The 27,956-nt window shown below is 43.2% G+C and overlaps 1 protein-coding gene across 6 annotated transcripts in view; it reads left to right on the top strand.

Annotated features, from left to right (window-relative positions):
- Nucleotides 1-27,956, top strand: part of KALRN (kalirin RhoGEF kinase) — a 1,310,049-nt gene that overhangs the window by 1,142,852 nt on the left and 139,241 nt on the right. For 4 of the 6 annotated variants that reach the window (XM_033944399.1, XM_033944395.1, XM_033944397.1 and 1 more), the window contains 2 exons: nt 10,574-10,669; nt 18,050-18,186. In XM_033944399.1, coding sequence (XP_033800290.1) covers nt 10,574-10,669; nt 18,050-18,186 — 233 coding nt within the window. The remainder of the gene's footprint in view (nt 1-10,573; nt 10,670-18,049; nt 18,187-27,956) is intronic. The other 2 variants (XM_033944394.1, XM_033944393.1) reach the window with 1 other exon arrangement.

Below are 27,956 nucleotides of genomic sequence, written 5' to 3'. Positions count from 1 at the left end.
TTGCCCCTGATACAGCCCAATGACTAGCTAGCCTCTCTGGACCTACAGGACACCTACACCTTCGCTTCAGGATCCAAGAGAGACACTTCCAGTACAAGGCCCTACCATTTGGATTCTTGACAGCACCAAGAGTGTTCACAAAGTGCGTGGCCGTGGCAGCAGTACATCTTTGCCTACAGGGAGTATGCGTCCTTCCCTATCTCAACGACTGGCTGATAGTGACCCGCTCACCAGAGAAGGCCCAGGCAGCCCTGACAACCACCATAACCCCCCTCCAAGAACTGGGGTTCCTCATCAACTACAAAAAATCCCACCTGATACCCACTCAGAGGATATCGTTCATCGGGGCAGTCATCGACACCACACAGACCAAGGCCTTTCTATCGGACTGCCGGATCAATGCCATGACATTCCTGGCCCAGCATATCTCTGCCAGCAGTTCGTCAGCACGCTCCCTCCTGCATCTTCTGGGCCACATGGCAGCTGCGGTCTTTGTTGTCCAGCACACCAGAGTACACATGAGACCCCTGCAATGGCACCTCAGACATCACTGGAACCAGCATACCCAACCACTGACCACCCAGATACCCATTCGCCAACCCTTACACAAGATGCTTCACGGGTTGATGACCTGAGATAACTTAGCGAAGGGGAAACCATTCAGACCACCATCTCACTAGCTGGTGGTCACCATGGATGCCTCCAAACATGGATGGGGGGCATGGATGGTTTGACTCGCAGCTCCTGATTGGTAAGGCCCGACTTTAATGCAGGAAGAGGCGGTTAGAGCATACAACGAGTGATTTCCTTCACTTGTCGGCACTCTGGCTGCTCTCTCCTGCCTCGCCCGCTGCCCTCTCCAGTCTCCCTCTATGAAAAACCGTATTCGTGGTTTTTCAAGATTCACGGGGGTTCCTGGAACGGAACCCCGTGAATATCGAGGGAGTACTGTAATTAGTCCATGGTTCTCATCCTCCTTGCCTCCCCTTTGTGGAGAGAAGTCGCATCAGAGTCCTCTGAAACTACTCCTGATCGGAGCAACATTGAAAGGGTCAGACGGTGGAGCTGTGATTTTTCTCCAGGCCTTTCCTGCCAACTACGAACAAAAGGTTACAGTAGAAAATTCCAAGTTTGTTTTGGTATAAACATGAGTAGAAGACATGGAACTGGTGATATTAAACTGCCATAGATCCTATATTTAGTGTGAACAGAACTCTACCTATTCCTCCCCTTAACCTTTGTCTCACAATCCTACTTATGCACTTTCTGACATTAGTATATATATTTTATTTTTTTAAATCAAATCTTGCTGTTTTACCATTTCAGTTGGGTTTTTATTTTGTTTTGTTTTTCTTCTATTTGCATCTTTACTCTTCTGATCAGTTTTTTCAGCTTTTCTTACCTTATCCAGATAATGGTTGCATGTCTTCCTGTCTCTGATCTTTTCTAAGTTATGAATGCTAACCTCCCCTCCCCATTCCCTTTCAGTTCCACCCTGTGCACATGCCCACTAACCTCCCCTCCCCATTCCCTTTCAGTTCCACCCTGTGCGCATGCCCACTAACCTACCCACCTCATTCCCTTTCAGTTCCACTCATGATCATAGATGCAGTCACCAGCCATCTGCTCAAGAGCCCCATTCGCAACAGGGTTCTCTGCAAAGTCATTTTGGATACACATCTGGAAGCCCCTGTTTGGACGGTGAATGCTGTACGGTAGTTTGCTGATTGGCCTGTACCAACCTGCGCAGCCAATGTTCACCTCCTTGCATTGATGGCTCGTGCTGCCCCATCATTACAACGTCGGGTCATGGAAAAGGCTCCATTCGTCTGCTCACGGTACACTTTAACCACAGCAGCCCATGAACAGTTCGCGAACTCCGCCGTTTTGCAAAATGCTGCCGCCCTTGGCCCAGTAGCCAACGATCGTGCCTTTTTTTTAATATCTGATAAATCTCGCTTTTTCCCCCCCCCCCATGACAGCCACGGTTGATGTATTAGCAACTTACTGATATCCCACCTTAGATACTCATGAAGTCTGTATGTGACATGTGCATTCATTCATTGGCTCTGCATCTCTGGTGTCAGAGGTAGGCGGTGTATTAGAAGTTATTCATGCGCATAAGTAGCTTCTTATGCATGTCACCACTTGCGCACATTCTGGTGTCTAAAACTAAACTACTCCTTTTAGGATTAACCCTTTAGGCCCTGTTCCCATAAACAGTGCCTGAATCGGCAGTGCCCAAGTTCAATTTTTTAACTGGTGCTGTTAATTGAAAGCGCCATTAAAAACCAATTAAAAAAAAATAATTAGCCAGTAGGTGCCTAGCACCTCACAGTAGATGTCTATATGAGGCGCCTACACGGCAATTAGGCGTGATTAGGGACAGAGTTTGGGCACGGATTGAGTTCGGCACCATGAGGCATCGACCTGAGGTGCTGGTATATTGGGCCCAAAAAACCCTGGCTTAATATACTGGCACCTAAGATTATGACACCTGCTAAGTCGATTTAGGTGCCGCTGGGCCCAATTCTGCAACGGTGCCTAAGTTTGATTGATATGCGAAGGTGCTGCTTTTTTAGGTACTGCCTAAATCTGGCCCTTAGTGTCTGTTTCTGTCTTCACATACAGTGAGCTATATCTACCGTATTTCCCTGAAAATAAGCCCTACCCCAAAAATAAACTCTAGCATGATATAATATAAGTCTTAATATAAGTCCTACTCCCGAAAATAAGCCCTAGTGGTCGACAGCTGCGCTGCCCCCCCTCCCCCTGCCGCGCAGATGAACCGCTGAAACCCCACTGACACTCCATCCTTCCCTCCCATCCGAACCCCGATGACCATGACCATAAATACCTTCCGGCAGAGCAGCGTCAGGCTAGCAGCACTCTAAACAGGCTGCTTCGCGGCTTTCTCACTGGGGAATGCCCTCTGCCGCATCATAATAATAATAATAACTTTATTTTTCTATACCGCCATAGTCAGGCGACTTCTAGGCAGTTTACATTGTAAGAAGGCTGGACATTCAGCGAATAACAAAAGGTCTTAATACTATACAATAAGTCTACTTACAATACCGTACAATGAGTCTAAATACAATACAATACAATACATTACAATGAGTCTAAATACAATACAATAAGTCTAAGTACAATACCATACAATGAGTCTAAATACTAAACAATAATCTAAAAGGGAAACTTACGTATTAATTGGAGTTCTATGGATATTGAGTACCTGAATACTTTAGTACTAACATATTAATTGGAGTTCTATGGGTAGAGAATACCTGAATACATGATAGGAGCTTCTTGAACGAAAGAAAAAGGCGTTTACAGGGGGGAAGTCCTAGTGAGGGAGGGGACAGTTTTAGTCAATGAATTTGGTGAAATTTTGATTGATTTTCGGAATGCATTGTATGTCAGATTGGGTTCGTTTATGTAGTTTTTCAGCCAAACTTGCTGTCTGTTCGCTTGGAACTTAAAGGTTCTGTCCAGGAATGATTTGTATCTGCAGTCTGTAATCTTTGGGTATGCAAAGATGTTTTTGTTTCTGGTTGTTCGGGTGGGGTTGTGTAGGATGAAGTGAGATTGTAGGTAAGAGGGTGCTAGTCCCCAGGCTTGCCTGAAACAGGTGCAAGCAAATTTGAATAATATTCGCGCTTCTATTGGTAGCCAATGCAGCTTTTTATAGTAGGGGCTGATGTGGTCACTTTTTCTTAGTCCGAAAATTAAGCGAACGGCAGTGTTTTGTATTAGTCTCAGTTTTTTTATTGTTTTTTGTGGGATACCCAGGTAGATGATGTTGCAGTAGTCAAGGATGGATAGGATCAGTGCCTGTACCAGCAGCCTGAATGATGTTGGATCAAAGTATTTTTTTATGGTCCGTAGTTTCCATAGCGTGAAAAAACATTTTTTCACTAGTGAGTTTGTGTGGTCAGTCATAGTAATGAGGCACACACAAAGCCCAGGCGAGAAGGCTGCTGGCCCGACATTGCTCTGCAGGAAAGTATTTATGATCGCGATTGGCAGGGTTCAGATGGGAGGGAAGGATGGAGGATCAGCGGGGCTTTGGCTGCGTGGTGGGGTCGGGTGCTCAAGGGTTCTGCTGCACAAGGGATGTGAGGGAGAGAAGGATGGAAACTGGGCAAAAGTTTCTGCTGCACAGGGGGATGGGAGTGATGGAGGGGATAGAAAGATGCTGCAGAGGGAAGGCACAAGGGGATGGGTGAGAGGGGAGGAAAGACATTGCACATATGAGGGAGAGAAAGGAAAGAGGAAGAATTGGGGTGAAGGAGAGGAAGGGGGAAATGGTCATGTACAGTACATGAAAAAAATAAGCCCTACCCAAAAATAAGACCTAGTGCGTTATTTGGGCCTGAAATGTGTAAGACGCTGTCTTATTTTCGTATGTGTGCAGACGATGTTAGGAACTGAAGAGCTTGAAGAGTGAAGTCAGTCATCTGAAGCACAGGATCCAGGAACTAGAGGGACTCTACATCTCAGAAAACCCATTCCTGACAGACAATTACCCCACGAGAGAGAGACACATCGAGGAACAGGTCAGGGAACTTGAGAAGTTCATCGAGGACGCCTACAGGAGAGTAGAAGAACAAGAACCTGAGCAGCACACGTACAAGGAGGATGCACTGAGCGGAGGACACCAAGGAAGAAGGATTCCATGGAGGGTACTCGCAGGAGGAAGAGGCAGGATCCTACCAGCACCTAGAGGGAGAAGAAATGAGAACCACCAAGGACACTGATCTGTGACCGCAGCAGAGACTGAAAGAAGGGAAATCTGCAATCCTGGTGGGAGACTCAATCTTGAGACAGGTGGACAGTCATATAGCAGGAGGGAGAGAGGATCGGCTGGTGACCTGTCTCCCAGGAGCAAGAACCAAGGACATCATCGACAGAATTGAAAGGATCCTGGAAGGAGCAGAGACGGCAGTGATAGTCCACGTCAGGACAAATGATGTCGCCAGGAGAGACTACAGCAGGAAGGCACTCATCGAACAGTTCAAGATCTTGGGAAGGAAGCTGAAGATGAGGACTCAGAGGATAGCGTTCTCGGAGATCCTACCAGTACCGAGGGCTGATGTGAAGAGGCAGACGGAACTAGAATCAATAAATGCGTGGCTGAGGAGATGGTGTGAAGAAGAGGGATTTCACTTCGTGAGGAACTGGACAACGTTCTGGGGCAAGAACAAGCTCTACAGGAGAGATGGACTTCACCTGAGCATGGCGGGAACTAGACTACTAGCAAACAACGTCAGGAGAGGAATAGAGCAAGCTTTAAACTGAGAGGAAGGGGAAAGCCGACAGTCGACCAGGTGTTGATGATTCGGAAGACAGTATCCCGAAAGGATACTGAGTGGGGAAAGTGCTGGGAAGACACCAACAACGTCAAACAAGCAACGAAATACCGGCAGAGTCAGACAAATCAGGAAAGGGATAGGAGGAATCTACTACATGGGGAAGACAATAAGGAACAAGAAGAAGGGAATGAACGTAAAAAGGAAACATACCACGCACCACAGGGGGAAGGCAAGAGAGACAATAAGCAAAAGTCTGCAGAACGAGAAGGGGACGGGAAGAATAATGAATCGCAAGGGAAAATAACAAGAAAACAGAACTATCGAGACTTGAACTGTATGTACGCTAATGCAAGAAGCCTGAAGAACAAAATGGGGGAACTAGAAATCAGGGCCAAAGATGAGAATCTAGACATCATAGCAATCATGGAAACATGGTGGAACAAGGACAACAAATGGGACACAGCACTACCAGGATACAAGCTCTACCGAAGAGACAGGACACATCAGAAAGGAGGAGGAATAGCACTTTGCGTAAGGGATACCATTCCATCGACCGGTGTGGACGCAACAACAGCAAATGGCCAACTGGAATCAATATGGGTTAAAATAACAGTTAGAAAGGGAACCGAGATAAAGATGGACATCCAATGTTCCGGAACAGGAAAAATTCTTCAAGGGGGACCAAGAGGAAAAATTATCATGCATGGAGGTAAGCCACGAAGACGTACTCAAGCAGATAGATAGACTAAAAACTGACAAATCTCCAGGCCTGGACGGAATCCTCCCAAGAATACTAAAAGAACTTAGAGACGAAATAGCGGAGATACTGCAGCAGATTTGCAACCTATCCTTGAAAATAGGGGTAATACCAGAAGACTGGAGGATAGCGAATGTTACACCTATCTTCAAGAAGGGATCCAGAGGCGACCCGGGTAATTATAGACCGGTCAGCTTAACCTCAGTTCTGGGGAAGATGGCCGAATCACTAATCAAGGACAATATCAATGAGCATATAGAAAGAAATAATCTGATAAGAACAAGCCAGCATGGTTTCTGTACTGGAAGATCTTGCCAAACGAACCTGCTGCACTTCTTCGAGGGGATAAGCGAACATTTGGACAAAGGTGACCCCATAGACATAGTATACCTGGACTTCCAGAAAGCCTTTGACAAGGTACCTCATGAGCGCCTATTAAGGAAACTGTGGATCCAACGGGGTGGAAGGGGACATACACCGATGGATCAGAAACTGAATGGCGAACAGGAAACAGAGGGTAGGAATAAAGGGATACTATTCTGACTGGAAAGGGGTCATGAGTGGTGTCCCACAAGGGTCAGTGCTGGGACCACTGCTATTCAATATATTTATTAATGACTTGGAAACAGGGACAACGTGCGAAGTTATAAAATTCACGGATGACACAAAACTCTCTGGCAAGGTTAGATCTGTAGAGGAATGTAAAGAACTTCAAAGGGACCTGAACAAACTGAGTGAGTGGGCAAATAAATGGCAGATGAGCTTCAATGTAGAGAAATGTAAAGTTATGCACAAAGGGAAAGGGAACCCAATGTACAGTTACACGATGGGGGGATAATATTGGGGGAAGGCAACCTAGAAAAGGACTTGGGGGTTTTGGTGAATAAAACAATGAAACCGGCGGCACAATGCGCAGCAGCCTCAAAAAAGGCGAGCAGATTATTGAGCATTATCAAAAAAGGTATCAATACCAGAACCAAGGAAGTTATCCTCCCGCTGTATAGGGCGATGGTGCAACCGCATCTGGAGTACTGCGTTCAGTACTGGTCGCCGTACCTTAAGAAGGATATGGCGATACTCGAGAGGGTCCAGAGAAGAGCAACAAAAATGGTAAAGGGCATGGAAAACCTCTCATATGCTGAGAGGCTGGAGAAGCTGGGGCTCTTTTCCCTGGAAAAGCGGAGACTTAGAGGGGACATGATGGAAACTTATAAGATCATGAAAGGTATAGTGAAGGTAGAGAGGGACAGATTCTTCAGACTGGCAGGGGCAACAAAAACTAGAGGGCACTCAAAAAAAATTGAAGGGAGATAGATTCAGAACAAATGCTAGGAAGTTCTTCTTCACTCAGAAGGTGATGGACACCTGGAACGCGCTTCCAGAGAAGGTGGTAGACTTTGGGTTTTAAAAAGGGACTGGATGAGTTCCCGAAGGAAAAGGGGATCCAGGGGTACAATTAGGGGTACAAAATGCTGTAGAGTAATAGATCACTACAGGTCATTGACCTGGGGGGGCCGCCGCATGAGCGGACTGCTGGGCACGATGGACCATTGGTCTGACCAGGTAGCGGCAATTCTTTTGTTCTTATGTAAAAACAAACCTGAGCAAAAACTGTGCGGTTGAGAAATCCTCAGTCTCCATCCTTTCTATCCTATTAGACCCGATTTCCAGCCCCTTTGGCAGAGGGGGAATCGTCACACCCCTCTAAGGCCAAAATGATGGTTTATGATTACAGAGTTCCAGAAAAGCCCTGGTGCATGGTGCCCCCCCCCAAAAAAAAAAAAATCAAGTACTGTTGCCACAGTGACCTCCAGGCGAAGCATTGTGAGTTGTTTTGAGGAAGTGTTTATGGCACTAGGCTCCCAGACTCATTCATATCTGAAGTACAGATATGATGGGGGGGAAGGGGGAACCCACTGGGTCAAAGTTTAATTTAAGAAACTATTTTGAGATAATTTTTTTTTTCCCTTTACTCTCTCTTTGTAAATCTTTATTGACATTTCAAACTTTATAATGTATACAATTGAAGAATCAGAAAAAACTGTATGAAAATACATTATCATCACATTATTACATTGAACAATTATTTTTTATCCCCTTCTTATCTTAATTTTAAACAATAATATTATATATTATACTAGGGTGGGAGGGTGCGGGTGGCATATTTATTTGGAAGAGTAAAATTAATTTATTTTTTTTTTAATTTTGAGATAAATCTGATCGATTTCATTCTGGAAAGACTTGCCTGGTGGGATACAGCGGCTAGGGCAGTGACCGCTCCCCCCAACAGACTTCAAAAGAAAACAGTGATGGCACCCATGTGGTTTTCATGTTGGCGACTTTTTTTTTTTTTCATTGTCCACTCCCCCTTCCCGCCCTCCCCCTCCCCCCCCCCCTCCCGATGCCAAAACACTTCTGGTAGGGTGCTAGCTGTCGGTGTGAAATTTAGACCCCAGTGTAGTAGGATGGCTGTTCCGAAATACTTGGAATGTAAAAAGCCAACCTCAGTCCTGCAGTTGGCACTGCTGAACTTAAACGCCTATAAATGTCTTCCCTGCATCATCGAATTAGCCAGTGTATAGTTTGGGGGACAAAACATTACAGCAGAAAAAATTCCAAATATGTTTTGTTCTAAACAAGAGCAAAAGCTATGAACCAGATGATGCCTGATCTGGAGATGGCAGTTCTTATGATATTAAATTACCATAGCTCCTGTATTTCAGTAAACAAGGAAGTGACCATGAAGCACAGAATTTTTACTCATTCAGTTTTCTATACTGTTCTTCCAAGGGAGCTCAGAGCAGTTTATTTGAATTTATTCAGCTACTCCAGCATTTTTCCCTGTCTGTCCCGGTGGGCTCACAATCTATCTCAGGGGTGTCAAAATCCCTCCTCGAGGGCCGTAATCCAGTCGGGTTTTCAGGATTTCCCCAATGAATATGCATTGAAAGCAGTGCATGCACATAGATCTCATGCATATTCATTGGGGAAATCCTGAAAACCCGACTGGATTCCGGCCCTCGAGGACCGACTTTGACACCTGTGATCTATCTAATGTACCTGGGGCAATGGGGGATTAAGTGACTTGCCCAGGATCACAGGTTGCTGAGGCTTTAACCACTGCGCCACACTTTGTCTCAATGGTAATGAGAACAGCAGGCTGAAAACCTTAGAATAAAAACAGCATATGTAAGATGCTGCCTTTTCCTAGGTACTCATGTGTGACGCGTGGATTGTTACTAAAAATCATGTTTTTCGTACAGATGGGGGGATGCCAAAAAATGATGGGCCCCGGGTGTCACATATGCTAGGTACGCCACTGTCGCCACTATAATTTCTTGCAAGCCTTGTCTGGCTGCAGATATTAATCCTCCACTCTTCTGAGGCTTCCTCGGTTGTAAACTGTAACCCTCCAATGAGACTCTGAGCATTTAAAGGAGCAGCCTATTTCTAAACTCTCTCCAGGGACTTCTCAAGAAATAAAATTGTAGAATTTGTATGAAGACATATATATGTTAATATGAACGACTGGGATAAATTCAAAAGAAAAAAGTTCCTAAAGATTAATAATGCACTGACGCTGGTATAGGAACAATACCAGCGTCAGGACATATATATGTTTACATAAATTGAGGATTCCTCAATGTATGGAAATATATTTTAGGGATTCCTCCATAGTAGAGAGTTTGGTAGGGTTACCATATGGCTCCAGGAAAAGGAGGACGGATTGAGACATCCGGATTTTGCTTCCATTGCTTTCAGTAGAAGTAAAACCCAGATGTCTCAATCCGTCCTCCTTTTTCTGGAGCCATATGATAACCCTAGAGTTTGGGAATCACTGGGTTAAGACTAAGAACAAGACAAACCCAGGTTCAAATCTCATTCCTTTCTCTGTGAGCCTAAGCAAGTTATTTTAAGCACTTAGATTGTAAGCTCTTTGGGGCATGTACTTATAGTACCTGACTCCTAATCATGCTGTATGTGGCTTTGAGCAGCATTTGTGAGCCAGAGTGTCTTGGAGAAATTCTGGCTGAATGATTGTGAACTGTGCCTTGAGGGCTCAAAATTTTTATTTTTGATCTCTGATAGGTTGGCAGCTTTATTAGGCAAGTCAAAACATTTTTTTTAAAAAAATTAATGAGGGAATTGCCTAAATATTAAATATTTTGTTTGCTTTTTAGGCTGCAGACTCTTTCATTTGTGCTCCCCCCTCCCCCAACACGGTCCTGACATTTTAGCATGGTGGATTCTCGGCTGTGTTGAAATGCTGCTTTCCCGTAACAACAAGTAGTGGTAACGAGAACTCCAGCCTAATCACTTGCTTCACAGTCCTTTGCCGGTCACCTGCAAAGTCTGAGAATGTTTGCATGTTAAGGCAAAAGCTGGAAACCTGCGCTTGCTCAACCTCTGCTTCCTGCTTGACCCTTGTAATTGTAGCAATTGCTGGCTCTGTTCGCTGCTAACCTGCTTTTTTCTTTGCTAACTGATGCCTTTGCAGTCCTCCTCTTTGCTGGCAGCTAGACAGAGCTCAGCCGAGGTCCCAAGTGCCACCGATCTTGTCAGTGCAATAGAAAGGCTGGTCAAAAATAAACTGGTAAGTGTGACCTCTTAGAAATTCTGTACAGATACACATCTTAGCACATATTTTTATTGTGACATTCTACCTTGCAGGTGCACCTTGATGATCTCACAATGAGGTCAGCATTGTGCATCTGCACACCTTCATTTGCAATGAAGTAGAAGCCATGCTAAGGTCTGTATCTGTTTTTTTCAGTTTTTAAGCTTTTGCAAATGAAGTTATGTATGCAATTTATATATTTTTTCATGTGCTTTCCTTGCTTTCAGTAATGAGCCTTTCCTTGCTTTCAGTAATGAGCCTTTCCTTGCTCTCAGTAATGAGCCCTGTTTAGTCAGAAAAAAAGGGTAGCTTTTTAGCAAAAAACCTAAAGCTGTGGTTTTTTTCATATGCTCTGCTTCAGTTAATGGATGTTTTCCTCTAATTAGCAAATAACATTGCTGTTTGTCCACAAAAATAGAAGGTTTTGCATGCAATATATCTGTTTTGATGTGGGGCCTTATTAAATGTATTTTGAGCTTAATAAAGTAAAAATAAAAACCCAGAGAGCTATTTAGCAGATCGCATTAAGGACGTCCAAACTGTGCCTAAGTTATAGAACTCAGGTCTATCTGAAGCCCAAACTATGCTCAAAAGTAGGCCTGGTTTTCATTTGTCTACAATGTAGGCATGAGATGGACGCTCTAGATTGCTCAGCATTATACAAATTATAGAAAGACGCCAATATTGAAGCCTCACCCAAAACAAGCACACGCCTATTCCGATAGGTGTGAGTTTTCCCAATGGGCGTCCATGAAATTGTGGACACGCCTACAAAGTGACATCCACATCCTTTGGACGTCCAAGTGCCAATTATCGCTCGTTAAGACCCTTAAATGGCTCATTAACCACTTAGTTTGGACGCCTAAGTCCCGCTCAGCGTTAGGCGGGATTTAGCCGCCCTTTATAGATTCGGGGCCTAAGGGGTGATCCAAACAGCTGGGTTTTACTGCTTTCATCTTCACTCCATTCTTTAACTCTTCTTTTCTGGTCTTGTGTGTGTGCCTGTGTGTTTTGGCCAGGTGGCCCGCCAGGCTTTACACGAGACTGTCTCGTGGAAAAGATGACTAAAGTAGCGGACCAAAAATGTTTAGAGTGGCCGATTTTATCCGTGTTGTGGGACCATAAGCAGTTAAGAGTGGAGTCCAATTTAAAGTTGCATGGATGGCCCATAAGACTATATATGGGGACAACTCGACTGGACTAACATCTGTCATTCAGGTCACGCCTTCTTTCTACAACTCAAAATTTGACCCAGTGCTGCAAACTGCCCCTCTCCTCTCCATGTCAAATCCGGAAAAATCAAGTCCCAAGATTTGGAATTGCTTTCCAGCCTGCTTGCAACAGATCCCTTCCTACCTTCAATTCAGGAAATCACTAAAGACACATCTATTCTCTCTGTAATCCAAGACTGGAACTCAATATAGTCTGATCCTTGATGTTACTGTATGAATCTTTATTAATCTTGTTGTAAGCTGCAATGATTCCTTGCTGGTAATTGCTGGGTATAAGAAACAGTATGGTATGTTGTGTTATTTGAAGAATAACATAATGGTTTTTATATATCATATCAATCAATGGTTTACAAAGCAAAAATTAACATTGACAGAATTGTACAAAACAATTTAAAATCATTAATCTAACTAAACAGACTGCCTGTTAGTTAAAATGTTTCTGAAATAGCCAGAATCCCAATAATCTAAGAACGTGAAATGTTTGCTAAGAAGTGTTAAGTAAATTTAAAAAGGTCTTTGAGTAGCATGAGTTCCAATGAAGTTCATTTCATTCAAGAGAAGATATACAAAGTGCAAAGAGAAAAAGCATTGACCAATCTGTAGTAGGGAAGAAAGGTTTGAACATTTTGTCAGAGTTTTGCTTTTCTTCCTCATTCCCAAGTTTTGAATTCATCCATCCATTATATAATCTTACAGTGGAATTAGCATTAAAGAGAAGTGAAGGAGTTCCTGTTTCTGCAGAATTGCTTTCATTGTAATAGATAGAGGTGACCGCTTGCTGGTGAATGAAAGAACATTTCTATTCCTCAAAGCACATTATACTGAATAAGTTTTAATTTAAAGGAAAGACAGTCTTTTTTTTGTAGCCAACCTGAGGGTCTGTCCCACTTTCTGGGGACTTGCATAGCTAAGGTATTTCTGTATAGAATGGAACATGTCCTTTGCGATAAACTCAGCCCAGCTGTGGTTTTGGAAATGTTTGAAGCTCTGCCTTTTATTTTGCCTGATTATATGTGGTGTGTATATTTAGGATATGACTTCATTCCCCTGATGCAGGTGTATGCCAAAACGTGGCCACATCATGCAGTTTATCAATAAATCTAATCTAAAACTTAACTTGTATACTGAATCTTCACCTAAAAGGAGCCCAATTTGGTTAACAATAAGATACTGTATTTTTTGCTCCATAAGACACACCTCACCATAAGACGCACCCCATATTTAGAGAAGGAAAACAAAAAAACCCATTCTGAACCAAATTGTATACTAATATAAACCCGACACCTTTAAATTCCGTCCCAGCCCCCCAATCAATCATCATTTTAACATACCCCCAACACATTTAAATTCAGTTCCAGCCCCCCAGCACCGTTAAATTCCGTCCCAGCCCCTCCCCTCCCCCTGGCGGTACCTTTAAATGTTGGAAGTGGGTGGACGTCTACCTGCTGCTTGTCGGGGCCCGCAGCGCACAAGCGCGCTAATGCCTGGGCCCAGACACTTCCATAATTGGGCCAGTCCCTGGTGCTTCGCAGGGCTGCTGCCTGCTGATTACTGGTGCGTCAGGGCCAGCGGCGCACAAGTGTGCTGCAGCATGGGCGGGCGCCACTTCTGAATGGCAGCAGAAATGAGCAGCCATCCCACGCAGCAGCGCGCTTGTGCGCCGCTGGCCCTGATGCGCCGGTTATCAGCAGATAGCAGCCCTGCGAAGCACCAGTGACCGGCCCAATTAGGGAAGTGTCCGGGCCCAGGCATTAGCGCGCTTGTGTGCTGCGGGCCCCGACAAGCAGCAGGCAGCTGTCCACCAACCTCCAACATTTAAAGATACCGCCGAGTTGTTGTGTTTGGGTTTTTTTTTTTTTGTATATTCGCTTCATAAGACGCACCCTTATTTCCGCCCTCTTTTGGGGGATAAAAGTGCATCTTATGGAGCAAAAAATATGGTAATATAATTTAGAAAAGAGAAAGTTAGGAGAGAATACAAATATTATTTTGTTATTCAAAATCAAGAGTCTAAATATTATTGGAATAATAGTATTTTCATAGATTTATGCAAAAGTTGGAAGGAGGTAATCATTCTAACATAAGTGGGAAGACCATTCCAGACTTCGGTTAGTCTGAACGAGAAGGATTGATGCAGCTTTCCAACAAATTTTATACCTTTCAACGATGGAAAGGAAAGTTTCATTTTTTCACTGTACTGCGTTGTGTTTCTGGTGTCCCTCTTTGATTTGGCCTTTGGTATTTTGAGTCCTAGCCTCTTTTGCTAGAATTAAAACTAATCCCATATTTATGTTGCCATATTGAGATTAAATGAGAATTTGGGGAAATGGGGAAGGAGGAAGCATTGATGGTTGTCGACTTTTATTTTCTTAACAGAACTTTGAGACCGATTTAATTAATTTGTCCGGTGGCACAATAACTCTGAGAATTCACTGATCGTGTGTAGATGTGCGGAGAAGTTGGAAACATGGGTCTGGCACCCTCGTTACTGAAGGTGACCTTGATCCTCTAATTGAGATCATTCTCTAGAGCACTAGAAAACCCATGCAGAATCATTATTTTTGCCGTTCTCCAGTGGGTAGCAAATTTGTTCTGTCCTTGAAAAGTAAGTGGTAGGTTTGTTTTTGTTTAATAATATTTTTATTGAGAATGTGAGCATGGGTATTGGACGCCAGCGCACTCATAAAGCTGCAGTTACCAATTAAGCTGCTAGCTTTCACTCAAGGTGTGAAAAATAACAAAAAACCATGGAAAATGACGCTAACGCAAGATTTACTAAAATATTTAATTTTATTGTTTCTATTTTTCTATCATGGACATCAAAAGGCTAGTTGCATTAGCGGGAGGTCGTTATAGTTGCCAAAATGCTGGCCTTCTGATAACGAACTCAGCTCTATACTTTGAAACACCCCATTATATACCTTTGGCTCAGTGTGACATCATTGGCTGTGTGGGCCAATCAAAACTAACAGAGGTGGTGTTTAAAGTTAGACAAAGAAAATTCCTCTACGTTTAAAAATTTCAGAAATTACATTTGTTTGTTTACATTCATTTCTGAATATACATTAACATTTTAGAACATATCCAATATTCCTTTATTCATTCTTAAAACTTATTTCAGACAATTTGTCTATGTGTCAGGCAAGATGCTGAAATGTTCTAGCCTGCTTTGAACAACTAAGTTTCATGTTACACCCACAAACAGTGCTGATAATTGGTCATCCTTGGAGCCAACATAAGGCACATCTGGTATCAATTAAAACCACGCTGCTAGGAGCGGGAAACCTGAACAAAGACTTGACAGAGACAGAAAGTCACTGACACAAAATGGAGTCCAAGACACAGAAGATATAGAAAGGACAGAGAACAAAATGGAGTCCATGTATATCCTGATTTCCTCCATGATCTAGCTTAATAGCAAAGTACATACAAAGAATATTATTATGCTTTCCCTTAATATTAATCTATAGTGTGTTTTTCTGGCCTTGGCTACAGCCATAATCAGATTTTTATTCACCAGTTTTTCGTACGCTTCTATTGGGCATGGCCTTAACTAACACATACGCTTGTATCTAACTAGAGTTACCCAGAATCGTACGAAAAACAGGCCCTTTTGTAGAAAAACTCTACAAAAATACTGCACTATCATGTCCTGACGTCCATTCCATTACCGTCCCATAGACATCACCCCCTATTGGCCACGAGCCACTACTCCTCAGAATAGCAAACGGCTCATACAAAAATATACGCTCATCAAAGAGCAATACAGAAAGAACAGATACAACAAAGATGAAAAGAACAAGAAGGATATCTCCCCGTGGGAGGTTTTGTGACTATTTATTTGAATTATTTAATATGCTACTCTTCAGAAGAATATCTGGAGTGTATAGTCATATTTCATGGAAGCATGGAACTGAACTTCAGTTGCAAGTGATAATTGTCATTGATCCGTTTGGGTTATGATGCAAAGAATTGTATTTGCTGCATCAACTACAGTTTAAAGCAATGAAAAAGTATTGTATAATTAAATCTTGCCCTTCTCAGCTGTTACAACCTTTGAGAGGGATACAGAGCACCAGTATGTCAATCCACCTTTCCTGAAACAAGCACAAAAGCTTCAAAATAAAGCAAAGGGATAAGAGAATACTTGAGCCTGGAGGGAGCTGCATTCACTAGTTAAGAATGTCGTTCTATGTCGTCTGTTCAGCACCTTGAGGGTAATTCACTCTAATTGTGCACGCTATTTAAAATAAAGTGTTTTACAAAAAAAATGTAGGCACCTACCAGCACCTTAAAAAAAGGTGCCTGCATCACGGCTATGGAGGCACTTTACGACGCCTAACACCACTGTAGGTGTGGCTAATGGCATTGGGCATTGTAAAGCACCTCTGTAGCCGCGATTCAGTTGAAAGGTAGGCGTTGGAAAAGTGGGCCTTGAAAACCCTGGCCTACACTTCCGGCCCCTACCTTTCACGAAACTGCAGTTCTAGAAACGGCGCCGTTGTGTGATTGACGCACGATCGGTGGCCATTTTTTTAGGCAGATGATGATGATGATGATGACAGCGTCACTTATAGAGTCCGGGCCTTAGAGTATTTTGTATATTTGTTTATTGGCAAATACAAGAACCCAGTACCAAAACAAACAGTACACGATGAATATCAAAAGCAATCTGAGCGTGAATGCCTAGAAAAATGTGTCAAAATCTGACAATTCTGGCAGCACAAGATAATGACACCAAAAACTCAAGGTATCACTTAGAGTATTCTAAAAGTTAACACACGAGTCTCACTCACACTCTGTCCAGACTCCACCTATGTGACCACCTACTTGTAAAATACAAGTCGTGTAAGAGATGTGATATTTGCAGACAAGCAAGATTTTTGGCATGCATGTGCATTTGTGCCAGTATTCTAAACATTTAAATGTGTAATTAGCATGTAAACGCTGGTGCCAGTTTTATAGAATTACCCTCCTGAGGGTAGTTGGGTGCTTATTTTTAGGTGCCAAGAAAATGCCCATTTGGAACGTATAATTGAGGTGTGAACCTTTACCCTAGCCATAGAGCTGATGGAAATGCTCACACCTGCATTAGTAAACAAATGGATGAATAAATAAAACACATGCATAAATTGTAGTATTCTGTCAGTTACATGCGCAGCTGTGCATCCTGCCAGGACTGCGTGCATGCCCAACTTCAAACTGCACACTGATGCATATGGGCACAGTTTCTAGAAAAGCATGCAGCCGGAATATTGGCATTTTTGTGCATATGTGAGGGTATTTTTGGTTATTTATGTGCAATGTTGGCACCCTCTTTATAACCTCATCTCCATAGATCTTTTTTCTATTAAAAAAAAAAAAAAAGGCGCTAAAAATTACTTGCGCGAATTCGGGCATGCTTCCAATTTGCATGTGCAATTTAATTGATTAATGAGCCAATTAGTGCTGATAATTTAGATCTTAACAAGGAATTATTGGAATTGGAATTAAGTAATGTGTGTATTTTTTAGGTGTGGGATTTGCGTGTAAATTGTATGTGCAGTTATAAAAAGGGGTGCAGCCATGAGAGGGCATAGGCAAAGCAGGGGGGTCTTCTGCTTGCTTATAGAATAAGGAGGTGATCAAAGCCTAATGAAGGCATGAGGATTTATTTTATGCCATGTTTCAGTTGGTGTAAATGGCCGCACATAAAGTTAGGTGCGATTCCTGGCGCTGAGCGCTTTTCAATAAACAGCGTCTTTGAATGCCATTTATAAAATGCTATGGTTTTTTTTTTTTAGCCGCTTAGTTTTTTAACATGGTGTTTCATATGATCTAGTCCAGGGGTAGGCAATTCCAGTCCTCGAGAGCCGGAGCCAGGTCAGGTTTTCAGGATATCCACAAAAAATATGCATGAGATAGATTTGCATCTCAAGGAGGCAGTGCATGCAAATCCATCTCATACATATTCATTGTGGATATCCTGAAAACCTGACCTGGCTCCTTCTCTCAAGGACCGTAATTGCCTACCCCTGATATAGTCCATAGCATCTATACTTGGAAATATGTCTGAAGAAGTCAATGGCACAGAAACTATTTGTGGACTTCAGGCATAATCGCCTCTATCTGTTGTGTATTTCAGACCCTTGAAGGAGGCTCTTACAGAGGAACCTTAAAAGACTCTGTTGGCAGTGGGTGTTTGAATGAGGGGATGACTCCTTCACCGCCACCAAGGAACCATGAAGAGGAACAGAAAGCCAAGGCGCTGCGAGGCAGGATGTGAGTACAGAGCTCTCTGCTGCTCGATTTATGCGTAAATTAATATGTGTGCACAGTAGAAAACCATGCTAGCCATGCAAATGTGTATCCCTGTTGAACCAGTCATCCCATGAACGCAATACAGTGGAATCTTGGTTTACGAGTATAATTCGTTCCAGAAGCATGCTCGTAAACCAAATTACTCGTATATCAAAGCGAGTTTCCCCATAGGAAGTAAGGGAAACTCTCTTTGATACGTTCCCACCCACCGAGGCCAGCGGCGCTGCTCCACCCCCTTGAGAACTGGCATCGCTTTCCCCCCCCCCCCACACACACTTGTGAATGCCCCCCCCTCGCAAAACAGCACCCCCCGCCCAAACAGCATTCAGCCTTAACCCCCAATCTGGCACCAGCACGCAGCCCACAGGACGTGCCGGTGCCGGTAAAAGAAGTTCCTGCCTCTTGCCTGGGCCTTGAGCATCTGCGCATGCTCAAGGCCTTCTGGTACTCACTGTGTCTGAGATTCTTCCCTGGGGAACACCATTATTTACTCTTTTTCATTGAGAAATTGACTATTTAACCCTGCTCTGTTTTCTTCTAACCAGTTCTTAATCCATAAAAGGGCATTGCCTCCTATCCCTTGACTTTCTAATTTCCTCGGAAGTCTTTCATGAGATACTATGTCAAATGCCTTTTGAAAATTCAGATACACAATATTGACCATTCACCCCTTCAAAAAATGTAGTAGATTGGTGAGGTAAGATTTCCCTTGACTAAATCCATGTTAGCTTTGTCTCATTAATCCATACTTATGTATATGCTCTCTCATTTTGTTCTTTATAATAGTCTCTACCGTTTTGCCCGGCATCAGTGTCACTCACCAGTCTATAATTTTCCAGGCCACCTCTGGAACCCTTTTTGAAAATTGGCGTTAGTGGCCACCCTCCAGTCTTCTGGTACCATGCTAGATTTTGAAGATAAATTACTAATTACTAACAATAGCTCTGCAAGATCATTTTTCAATTCTGGCAGTACTCTGGAGTGTATACCATCAGGTCCAGGCGATTTGCTACTCTTCACTTTGTCAAATTGCTCCATTATATAGAATGAAACATAGAAACATGATGGCAGATAAAGGCCAAATGGCCTATCAAGTCTGCCCATCCTCGGTAACCTTTATCTTTTGCTCTCTCTCTGAGAGATCCCACGTGCCTATCTCATGCCCCCTGAATTCAGACACAGTCACTGCACATCTTCTGGTGTTGCAGAGATTTGTTTGTTTCTCTGATTCATCAGCATTGAATACCATTACTGGCATAGTATCACCCCCACATCTTCCTCAGTGAAGACTAAAACAAAAAATTTAATTAATCTCTCCGCTATGGCCTTGTCTTCCATGAGTGCCTCTTTTACCCTTCAGTCATCTAGCAGTCCGACTGATTTTTGTCCCGACTCCTTGCTTCTAATATACCTAAAAATGTTTTACCCTGTGTTTTTTGCCCTCAACTCAATCTTCTTTTCAAGGTCGATCTTTGCCTTTCATTTGATTTCCCATTTCTGCTTAATTGTGCCTCGTACTATCTGGGAAGTGGATGGGCAGGAAAGATGGTGCTGAAGATGGGGTAGGTAGAGGGCAAAGGAAGATGGTGTTGGTACCAGGAGAAGAGTACGGTGAGGAAGGCAGAAGAGAACATTGAGTATGTTGCAGTGTACAAGAAATTGAGAACATTTCAGTTCGTACTTGCTTAATTAGAATCTCTACCTAAACTACAGACCCCAAATAAATTACCCCTCTTGCTCTTGCTGTGCAAAGCTGCTGCTACTGTTTTTCTTTCAACAATTTGAAAATAGCAGAGAAGAACTAGAGGGTTAGCAGGTGGCCTTTAGTGTTAAATGGAATGTTTTGGACGTGGTATAATCCAATATTGATTTTGAGGCGGGTTGTTAAGGGGAGGGGGAGGAAGGGTGAAAATGTGTACTGTTACAGATGTTGAATATCAGACTGACCCACGGAAAGAACAGCTGTGTCCAGAAGGATCTCTTTTGCTGAAGTTATAAAGAAAGTTTCCAAATAACAGCAGGGATTCAGTCAAGGTAATGGATGTGTGCTACCGGCTCCTTTTTTTTTTTTTTTTTTTTAAGCTAAGTAAAATACACTTATTAGGCATGACTCGAGGAGATGAGATATGTATATTGTCTCTCCAGTCAAGTTCCCTAAACTCCATAAAGTTCTATATAGGGTGGATGCAACTGGGTGTCCAGTTATAGAATATTACCGCTCACACTGGCAATAATTATCGCATGATTTTAGCGAGCATTAATGGGCATAACGGATAACCCTGTTTTATAAATGTTGCGCAGAGGGGATGTTGATATGGAAGGGGCAGATTGTGCAATTGCATGCAAAACTTAGGGCTCCTTTTACTAAGCTGCGGTAGCGGTTTTACCGCGCGCTGCCCCCTGCATTACGCGGAAAAACTGACGCCAGCTCAATGGAGGCGTTAGCGTCTAGCGCGCGCGCTAAAACCGCTAGCGCAGCTTAGTAAAAGGAGCCCTTAAAGTATACTATAAGTTACGAGCATGAGTTCGAAGATTTAGGTGTATATATTATACCAGTTAGAGGTGGCATTGTTGGTAGCTGTGTCTAAATTTAGCCACTTTGCTGCCAACTTAAGGGTTCATAGTCATAAGCGCGCCGACATTTGAGAGCGGACAACTGAGCACAAGACTTAAGCGCACCGCTCTAAAAGCTTCTTTTAAAGGGCTCCGACGGGGAGTGTTGGGGGAACCCCCCAGTTTACTTAATAGTGTTGGCGCTGCCGTTGGGGGTGGTTTTGGGGGGTTGTAACCCCCCATTATACAGAAAACTTAACTTTTCAAAAAAAAGTCCGCTAGGGATACAGGACCCAACACGGTCCGTGTTTCAACAAAAAGTCTTCTTCAGGGGTCCCTGGGGGTCCTATAAAGGTGAATACGTGGGAAACAATTGTGTGGTGAACCAGAAGTGAGACACTGCTTGCGTTGGCAATAGAAAGGCTTTTTGGTTTTCTCTGGATTTTCTTCTCTGTGGATATCTTGGGGTCAATTCCTTTTGTTTTTTTACCCTGAAGTACCCTGTCATATAATCCAGTCAAATTCACACTTTCCCCATACAAGAGGATCACAATACAACTATAGAGTTACCTGCTTAATTAACCCCAGGTTACAAGCCTAGTAAGGCCTTTGCAGTCCCAAAAAAATACCCTTTGACTAACTTTAGGAATTTAAAAGACATTTAAAATATGCTTTTATGGTTGCCATTGTTGCCAATTTCCAATGCTACACTTTTTTTTTCTGCCAATATAACTTTTATTAACCAAATCTTATTCACCAGATCTCTCCTTCCAACCCACACACACACACCTTTCAATATCATAGAACGCTCCCATATACCACAGGTCCTGTTTTTTTTCCACATTACAGTCAGTAACTTGTTTCTCTGGAAAGCAAAACATCTTAGCGTTCCAAATCTTCGCACGCTCTTCCAAAGGCAAGGAACAAAATGTGTTCTACTTGCTTTAAAAACTGCAGTAAGTAAATCCAGGTCCATCTTTTCAACATCTGCAGCTGCTTTCATTAATAATTGGAATTCAGTAGATGATTTAACCCTGCTCGGTGACCTGGACAAAACCACAAACTGATCTGACCAAGTTACAGGAACTTACTAGAGCATTCCTAATAGGAGATTACCTCCTATCCCATGACTTTCTAATTTCCTCAGAAGTCTCTCATGAGATACTTTGTCAAATGCCTTTTAAAAATCCAAACTCACCTTTATCCACATGTTCATTCACTCTTTCAAAGAAATGCAGTAGATTGGTGAGACAAGATTTCCCTTGACTAAATCCATGTTGGCTTCATGATTTATGACATGTATATTGCTGATTATAAATTACTTTAAATAATTTTGTCAGGAAAGCAATATATAAATTTTTCTAATTATACAAAATCAGATGAGCCGTTGTATGCTTTGCCATAGCACCTGGGGAATTATCCAATCTCTGGTACAAAAGTCTGCAGAAATAACTCTTAACCCTGTAAGACAATGAGGCTTTTGTCTGCCATTGTCTAATGGAAAACACAAGAAAGCTCTGTTTTCTGCCATCATGACACGACTTGCTCTTAATTTCTCTTCTGTCAAATTTTTTTCCCATTATTTATTGTGCAACCCCTTCAGACACGGTGGTTTGTCATGCATGCAGGGCCCCTGTGATTAATACCTCTTGATTTGCCTTATAGTGGGGATTCTTGGAGGAAAAGTCCGTAGTCTTTTATTGAGAAAGACATGGGGGATGCCACTGCTTGCCCTGGATCGGTAGCATGGAATGTTGCTACTCTTTGGGGTTCCAGAATCTTGTTACTCTCTGGGATTCCGGAATCTTGCTATTCTTTGAGATTCTGTATGGAATGTCGATACTCCTTGGGTTTTGGCCAGGTACTACTAGGGACCTGGATTGGCCATCATGAGAATGGGCTACTGGGCTTGATCTGACCCACTACATGAAAAACATTGGTCTGACCCAGTAAGGCTATTCTTATGTTCTTATGTAATTACACTGTAAGTCCCTCACATAAATTTTTTAAACAAACTAGATTTGAAGGACAGAAATGTGGAATTATGTACCCATGAAAACCAAATAAAAACTGCAGACAATGTACACGATGCAGGCAAAAATTTATTATTCCAAAGTTAAAATGCAGTAATATAGCCCTATTCCAGATTACGAATCAATGACTCTCTCTCTGCTCCCGTATATCTCCATAGAGGCACTCGCCAAGTCTGCCCCCAATCTCCTCTCTTATTTAATTTAGCCCTTGAACCACTATTGCTGGCCATCCGTCAACATCTTCATCTGGTAGGGGTCCCTGTAGGCTCCTTTCAAGTTAAAACATTAGCATATGCTGACGATTTGCTTGTGTTTCTCTCTAAACCAGCCTCCTCTATTCCCGTACTTCTCCAATTGGTATCTGATTTTTCTCGACGCTCGGGTTATCGTATAAATTGGGACAAATCCGAAGTCATGCCTCTTAATGATGTTACTTCTCTAGCCGACTGTGGTCCCACCTCATTTCGCTGGGCCAGCTCTTCATTGAAATACCTTGGCACCCTTTTTCATCAGGATACCGACACTATGATGTCTATTAACTTATCTACTTTAACAGCTAAGGTAGACACTTTGTTGAAACGATGGTCCCCCCTCTCTTTATCGTGGTGGGGATGCCTTGAAGCTATTAAAATGACTATCAATCCGGTTGTTAATTACTATCTTTCCATGCTACCTAGGCTGGCCCCAAAGGAGTTCTACAAAACCATCGAGAGCAAATTATCAGCTTATCTCTGGTGTAACAAGACCCCTCGCATTTTGTTGAAAATCCTTAAGTCCTCTAAAGAAAATGGGGGCATGGGATTTCCGGATTTTTTCCTTTACCACATAGCATCGCTTCTTCGCTATAGCTCATTGTGGACCCAGGACCCTTCTTTATCCCTAAATCTAACTGCCTGGCTTCGCATTGAACAACATATTGTGCGCCCGATTCCACTGTCTTGCTTACCGTTCCTCTCCCCCTCTTCGCTACCCTCTAAATCTGTTGCCATCTGTGCTACTCTCCAAGCGATCCAACATTTTGATCATATTTCTAGATCCGATAGACGACTTACGGCTTCTTCTCCTTTATGGTACAACTCCTCCTTCCATATTAATAATCGTTTTATTTGTTGGCGCTCTTGGATGGATAGGGGGATTTGGACATTGAATCAGATCTTGGACAATGGGACACTCCTATCTTTTTCTCAGATCATGGACAAGTTTGCCCTCCCACCCTCGGAATGCTTTCATTGGATACAACTCTCTCATTGCTTGAAGAAATGCTCTCCTTCCATCTTTACATATCCTCCGACTTCTGTCTTTAGGACATTCTCACATATGGGTCTAGTACTTGGTCATACCACGTCCCTCTTCTATAAAGAACTCCGATCCAATTTATAACTTAGATCCACGAGATATACTGATGCTTGGTCATCCCACACTACATGGCGTGGTTCTGACCAGGATTGGGATCATTATTTTTGTAAAATTGTTCGTCCAACGGCATCTGCCAACTTATCTCAATCTTTATATTTTCTTGCTTATAAAGCCTTCTGGACGCCCAATAAGATGTTTATGGCAGGTCTCAGAGACTCCAATCTATGTTGGCACTGTGTGTCGGAGTTAGGGGATCTTCATCATATGATCTATGCTTGTCCCGTTCTTAAGGAGTTTTGGGCACGAATATGGCACCTTATCCAGCGTATTATACCTATTTCCTCTGAATTCTCATTTGACATCTTACTTTTTAGAGCTTTAGCGGTGTCAGACCCTCTTTCTGCCAGTCAACAATCTATTTTTAATATACTGATCGCTATAAAGACTGAAATGATATTTCACAGTTGGAAGTCTGCAGACTTACTTAATGTTGTCTTCTGGTGGAACACTGTGCTTATGATCCATTTGTATGAGACGAAAGCGGCAGAATTTTCAAACAGAGCTCTGCTTATTTCCCGAATTTGGGAACCTATTCAACATTTCTCTCCTTAGCCGTTGTCTTTCCCTATGGTTCTGATGGTACCATCTTTATCCCCTTCCTTTCTCTGCTACCCCATATGGGGTCGGGATGTCCGTCCTGCATTCTTTATATACTTGCTTCACTTCCTTAATATTTCCCTGGCTTTGCTCTTTTTCTTCTCATCTTTCCTTTCTCTCCTCTTTTTCTCTTCCTCTTCAGGAATATATTTGGTCCCTTTTGGACCATCTGGTTATCCCCCTAAGGTTCTATATGAGGTATTTTGTATATTAACCCTCTGGATTTCCTGATGGTTCTGTTGAACCTCATTGTTCACTTGTTATTTGATGTTTCTGCTCCATTATTTGTTTCTCTATTTTGTATTTGAAACTCAAACATATTTGAAATCGAAAATGCAGTAATATAAAAACCTTTTTACCAACCAAGGGACCCAACACGGTCTGTGTTTCGGACAACACGCCTTCGTCAGGGGTCCTAATAAATAAAATGCAATACTGAAATAATATGGACAATATTAGCAATATTAAAAACTAAACTAAACTAAATCTTAGGTTTGTATACCGCACCATCTCCATGGTCATAGAGCTCGGCACGGTTTACAGGGAATTGTGAAGAGAAAGGAACTACAAGGAAAGGGGTTAGATGAAGATCGGAGGAAAGAGGAATGTTAAAGGGCTAGGATGTCAGATGAGGGGGGAGAGATTAAGTTTTTGAGAAAAGCCAGGTTTTAAGATGTTTGCGGAAGGGTTGGAGAGCACTCAGGTTCCGAAGAGGGGAGGTAAGGTTATTCCAGAGCTCGGTGAATCTGAAGAGGAGGGAAGTCCCCAGTTTTACTGGGTGGGAAATGCCTTTTAATGAGGGGAAGGATAGTTTTGATTTTTGAGTAGGTCTGGTGGTACTAAGATTCGAGGAATTCCAGGACAGTGGGATTAATGGAGGAAGGATGCCGTGGAGGATCTTGAAAGTTAGGCAGATGCATTTGAAGTGGACTCTGGAAATTATCGGAAGCCAGTGAAGCTTGGAGAGGAGTAGTGAGACGTGATTGAATTTACTTTTTGCAAAGATAAGCTTGGCCGCGGCATTTTGAATCCGCTGGAGTCTGTGGAGGTTTTTCTTCGTTAGGCAGATGAAGATGGAATTGCAATAGTCCAGTCTGAAGAGGATGATGGATTGGACGAGAACGGCGAAATGTTTTTGATGGAAACAGGATCTTACTGTCCTCAGCATATGAAGGCTGAAGTAGCATTTTTTTACCAGGGAGTTGAGGTGGTCGTTGAAGGACATTGTAGAGTCAATGATGACGCCCAGGACCTTGCTGGAGAATTCGAGCTGCAGGGTGGAGCCGGAGGACAGTGGGATTGAGGTGGGTAGCTGAGCTAATTTTGGGCCAAGCCAAAGAAGTTTTGTCTTGGATTCATTCAATTTCATTTGGACGGTGTGGGCCCAAGATTGCAGGTTCGAGATACAGGAGGATATGTTCTCTGAGAGATCATTGAGGTTCGAGTCTGTCTCCAGAAGGACAAGGATGTCGTCAGCATAGGTGTAAATTGTTTCAAGGGAGGATAGCTGGAGGAGTTTTAGGGAGGACATATAAATGTTAAAAAGGATAGGGGATAGAGGTGAACCTTGCAGGACTCCACAGATTGGTATCCAGGGGGAGGATGAGGTGCCATTCTTGTTGACAGTGTAGGAACGGGAACGAAGGAATTTTGAGAACCAGTCAAGGACTGTAGAGGTGATGCCAATCTCGGAGAGTTGGTAAAGTAGAATGTCGTGGTGAACAACGTCAAAAGCGGCAGAAAGGTCAAATTGTAGGAGGACAGCGAACTTGTTGCGGGAGTGAAGTTGTTGGACCTTGGAGATTAGGGAGGTCAGAAGGAATTCGGTGCTGAAATTGGGGTGAAAGCCATATTGGTAGGGTAGGAGAATGGAGAATTTCTCTAGGTAGGATGAGAGTTGGGTCGATATGATGGACTTGAGCATCTTGGTTAGGAGGGGGATATTTGCAATTGGGCGATAGCTGGATGGAGCGGAAGGGTTGAGGTCGGGTTTTTTCAGTAGCGGGGTTAAGGCGATATGGCCCATTTCTGGGGAGAAAAGGCCCGAATGTAGAGCAGAGTTTAGGAGTTTGGTAATGGAAGAAATGGCTTGAGTGGGTATTTTCTCATAGAGGTAGGAGGGGAAAGGGTCTAAAAAACAATTGCAGGATCTCATTTTGAGACAGAGTTTGAGGGTGAGGGAATCGGATACATGGTCAAAGGCAGCCCAGAGTCTGTCGGCTGGGAAAGCGCTAGAGGCTAGCAGAGTAGGGTTGGGGTCAGTGAGCACCAGGGAGTTGAGGAGACTGCAGGTGGGAAGGAGGATCATAAGGTAGTGACCTTTTCATTGACGAATTTTGCTAGAGCATCAGCTGAGGGGGAGGAAGGGAGAGAGGTGGAGTCTTTTTTGGAGATTAGGGAGCGCCAGATTTTGAAGAGAGTACTACTCTGGTTGTTGGATCTGGAGATTTTCTGACCATAGAAGTTCTTTCTAGCTTTTTTTAGCACTGGATTGTAGTGCTTAATATTGGCTCTCCAGGATTGTTTATCGGAAGGGGAGTTAGATTTTTTCCATTTGCGCTCCAGAGCTCGACATTTCTGCTTTAGTTCTCTGTGATGAGGGAGATACCAGGGGGCTTTACAAGGGTAGGAGATGGATTTGGTGGAAAGGGAGACGAGGGAGTGGTAGGTGGATTCAGAGAGGGTGGTCCAGTTATGCCAGTTGGATTCAGGGTCTGCAGGCTTAGGAGCGGAGGAGAATTGTTTGAGAAATTTTGTCCAGAATAAGTCGCTTGAGATTTTTTTACGAAAGGTGATGGAATTAGAGGAGAGGGGAGGAGCCCCGAGGTGCGACATGAAAATGGGGAGGGAGAAGGTCCCAAGGAAGTGGTCAGGCCAGGGGACCTGTTCCCAGCGGGTGTCGCCAGCTAAGATTTTGTAGGCGGTAAGATTAAGGAAGGTGATGAGGTCTAGAGTGTGTCCCTTTTCGTGGGATGGGGATGAAGAGGGGGGTGAAAAACCGAGAGAGGTGAGGAAGCTCTTCAGTTCGATCGTATCCTTGTTGGTATTGTCGTCAAGGTGGAGATTGATGTCCCCAATGATCAAGAGTCTTTGAAATTTGAGGAAGGCGTTTGAAATAGTTTCGAGAACGAG

The sequence above is a fragment of the Geotrypetes seraphini genome, chromosome 5, assembly GCF_902459505.1.
Source record: "Geotrypetes seraphini chromosome 5, aGeoSer1.1, whole genome shotgun sequence".
Lineage (NCBI taxonomy): Eukaryota > Metazoa > Chordata > Amphibia > Gymnophiona > Dermophiidae > Geotrypetes > Geotrypetes seraphini.
Note: the sequence above shows the minus strand (reverse complement) of the source record. Positions and strands in the feature narration are given on the sequence as shown.